This window comes from Oncorhynchus keta, unplaced genomic scaffold (assembly GCF_023373465.1).
Source record: "Oncorhynchus keta strain PuntledgeMale-10-30-2019 unplaced genomic scaffold, Oket_V2 Un_contig_2954_pilon_pilon, whole genome shotgun sequence".
Taxonomy (NCBI): domain Eukaryota; kingdom Metazoa; phylum Chordata; class Actinopteri; order Salmoniformes; family Salmonidae; genus Oncorhynchus; species Oncorhynchus keta.
Window position 1 is genome coordinate 16,125 of NW_026286605.1, and position 3,876 is coordinate 20,000.

General features: G+C 46.5%; 1 protein-coding gene across 1 annotated transcript in view; it reads left to right on the top strand.

Moving 5' to 3' along the window:
• Positions 1–897: 897 nt before the first annotated feature.
• Positions 898–3,876, top strand: part of LOC127923399 (FERM and PDZ domain-containing protein 1-like) — a 19,492-nt gene continuing 16,513 nt past the window's right edge. The window contains exons 1-2 of the mRNA XM_052507433.1: positions 898–998; positions 2,239–2,414. Coding sequence (XP_052363393.1) covers positions 898–998; positions 2,239–2,414 — 277 coding nt within the window. The remainder of the gene's footprint in view (positions 999–2,238; positions 2,415–3,876) is intronic.

Below are 3,876 nucleotides of genomic sequence, written 5' to 3' on the forward strand. Positions count from 1 at the left end.
TCACTGGTTTTGACCCTTCTAACATTCAATGGAACAGTAACTGAATGCCTTAATGCCTGTCTGCCTGCTTTATTTAGCAAGCCACAGCCATGTGAGTCACTGCCTGTAGGAGCGATCCAATTTTGTGAACAGGGTGGTCTCCCTAAACTGGCAACAGTGTGTAGTTTGAAGTAAAACAAAAACGACTTCTTAGCTGAAAGGTGCCAGTGATTCTAATATGTTTTTGCATGGCAAGATAGTTTAGAAACTGTCCGGTAGTTATCTATTTAGCTTTATCCCAGTCAAGAGGAGCCAGTCAAAAGGTAGAATCAGTCAATGTAGCTTTAGCCCAGTCAAGAGGAGCCAGTCAAGAGGTAGAATCAGTCAATTTAGCTTTAGCCCAGTCAAGAGGAGCCAGTCAAGAGGTAGAATCAGTCAATTTAGCTTTAGCCCAGTCAAGAGGAGCCAGTCAAGAGGTAGAATCAGTCAATTTAGCTTTAGCCCAGTCAAGAGGAGCCAGTCAAGAGGTAGAATCAGTTAATTTAGCTTTAGCCCAGTCAAGAGGAGCCAGTCAAGAGGTAGAATCAGTCAATTTAGCTTTAGCCCTTTCTGACAATTAATGCGTGAACCATGGATTAGAGCTGTCTTTAACCCTTGACTTTTTATATGGGGCATACTGATCTGCAACAGAGTTAAACTGAGAGGTAAAACATTTAAAGATCTGAATCAGAGATAGAGGACACACCCTCCCAGTCAGACATCCCTAGGTCATACAGGAAATGTTGCTCATTGAAAATTATGACATGTCTTCGTGCATACCTCTAATGCAGGCAATGGAACAATTGTCACAATGTTAATCTATATTTGAACCCTGTTCTCATCCTTGGCCTCTGACCTTTAACCCCTGTCTGTAGTTAAATGGAGGAGCGGGACAGAAGCCGCTCCCCGTCCCGCAGGACCAGTCGGGTGGAGCAGGTGGTGGGGCGATGGCTACGACGCTCCAGGGATTCCAGCAGCAGGTTAGTACCAACCAGGCCGGCCGCGTAACACGGTTAGCTTTGGGTTTGACTGGGTTAGCCAGGGATTCCAGCAGCAGGTTAGTACTAACCAGGCCGGCCACGTAACACGGTTAGCTTTGGGTTTGACTGGGTTAGCCAGGGATTCCAGCAGCAGGTTAGTACTAACCAGGCCGGCCGCGTAACACGGTTAGCTTTGGGTTTGACTGGGTTAGCCAGGGATTCCAGCAGCAGGTTAGTACTAACCAGGCCGGCCACGTAACACGGTTAGCTTTGGGTTTGACTGGGTTAGCCAGGGATTCCAGCAGCAGGTTAGTACTAACCAGGCCGGCCACGTAACACGGTTAGCTTTGGGTTTGACTGGGTTAGCCAGGGATTCCAGCAGCAGGTTAGTACTAACCAGGCCGGCCACGTAACACGGTTAGCTTTGGGTTTGACTGGGTTAGCCAGGGATTCCAGCAGCAGGTTAGTACTAACCAGGCCGGCCGCGTAACACGGTTAGCTTTGGGTTTGACTGGGTTAGCCAGGGATTCCAGCAGCAGGTTAGTACTAACCAGGCCGGCCACGTAACACGGTTAGCTTTGGGTTTGACTGGGTTAGCCAGGGATTCCAGCAGCAGGTTAGTACTAACCAGGCCGGCCACGTAACACGGTTAGCTTTGGGTTTGACTGGGTTAGCCAGGGATTCCAGCAGCAGGTTAGTACTAACCAGGCCGGCCGTGTAACACAGTTAGCTTTGGCATTAGGCCCGGCTAGTTTGGGTTTGTCTGGGTTAGCCAGGGAGCTAGTAATGGTTTTGTCTGGGTTAGGCCTGCAGGGTAGAAATGGGTTTGTCTGGGTTAGGCCTGGGGGCTAGTAATGGTTTTGTCTAGGTTAGCCTGGGGGATAGTAATGGGTTTGTCTGGGTTAGGCCTTGGGGCTAGTAATGGTTTTGTCTAGGTTAGCCTGGGGGATAGTAATGGGTTTGTCTGAATGGTTTTGTCTGGGTTAGGCCTGGGGGCTAGTAATGGTTTTGTCTAGGTTAGCCTGGGGGATAGTAATGGGTTTGTCTGAATGGTTTTGTCTGGGTTAGCCTGGGGGATAGTAATGGGTTTGTCTAAATGGTTTTATTTTGGTTTGGCCTAGTTATTCAAGGCAATATTGGACATCATCTGTTGGAACTATTATGAGGAAGTGTTTCCTTGTTTGTTTTGATTGGCTGATACCTTGTCCTCTGGCTGATACCTGGTCTCTACCCCAATCAGAGAGCGTATCCTGGTAGATGGGAAGGCGGCTGCGGGGGGAGAGTCTAGCGTTCAGGACCAGAAGAACAGCTACCCGGTTAGACTGACCATCCAGATCCTACGAGACCCCCTCCTCAACACTCATGGAATCACCCTGACACCTCAGACACCCATACTGGTGCAGGACATCACCCCAGGTAGGCTACATAAACATGACATAGGACTATCATAACCCTGACATAGGACTATCATAACCCTGACATAGGACTATCATAACCCTGACATAGGACTATCATAACCCTGACATAGGACTATCATAACCTGACATAGGACTATCATAACCCTGACATAGGACTATCATAACCTGACATAGGACTATCATAACCTGACATAGGACTATCATAACCCTGACATAGGACTATCATAACCCTGACATAGGACTATCATAACCTGACATAGGACTATCATAACCTGACATAGGACTATCATAACCTGACATAGGACTATCATAACCTGCCTGACATAGGAGTATCATACCTGACATAGGACTATCATAACCCTGACATAGGACTATCATAACCCTGACATAGGACTATCATAACCTGACATAGGACTATCATAACCCTGACATAGGACTATATTGTGCTGTCACGAGCTTGGGACTGCTGGACAGATTAACTTAACAATCAACATCTGATTAGAAAAACAGCAAGAGAAAAAAACAAACATATGGTTTCAGAGTAACTTGAAGATTTGATTTAATAATTTGGTTGGTTGGGTGGCAGAAATAGTTATGCTGTTGAATTCAGGTGGCAGTCTTTTGACCAATCATCCTTTGCTAAACTGAGATCCTGGCAGTCTTGCTCGTCATTACTCCATCAGGTGCAGGATCCAACTACATCTATGATCAAATTATTGAATCCGATTGTGATGTCATTGAGATTGACAGGCTGTACAGAAAAGGAAGAATAGGGGTTTTGTGTTGTTCCATAGGCTCCATTAGGGTTTGTGTTGTTAAGCCCAGGTGGAGACTGAGGGTGGGTCACTAATGGCACCCGATTCCCTATATAGTGTACTACTTTTGACCAGAGTCCTAGTAGTGCCCGATTGAGAATAGGGTGCCATTTGGGACACAGTGAGAGGAGGGGGAAGGTTGCTGAGCTAGTGGATGTATCGCTGGTGTGTGTGTGGTGGTGGTTACAGTAATGAGAGGAACGGTTCAGGGGAGATCAATAGGACAACAAAGGGTTTATCCTCATATGCTGTATAGTACCTACAGTAGGGCCCTGTGTGTATGGATGTATATAGACTACCCTCACAGACCTACTGTATATAGACTACCCTCACAGACCTACTGTATATAGACTACCCTCACAGACCTACTGTATATAGACTACCCTCACAGACCTACTGTATATAGACTACCCTCACAGACCTACTGTATATAGACTACCCTCACAGACCTACTGTATATAGACTACCCTCACAGACCTACTGTATATAGACTACCCTCACAGACCTACTGTATATAGACTACCCTCACAGACCTACTGTATATAGACTACCCTCACAGACCTACTGTATATAGACTACCCTCACAGAGCTAGTGTATATAGACTACCCTCACAGACCTACTGTATATAGACTACCCTCACAGAC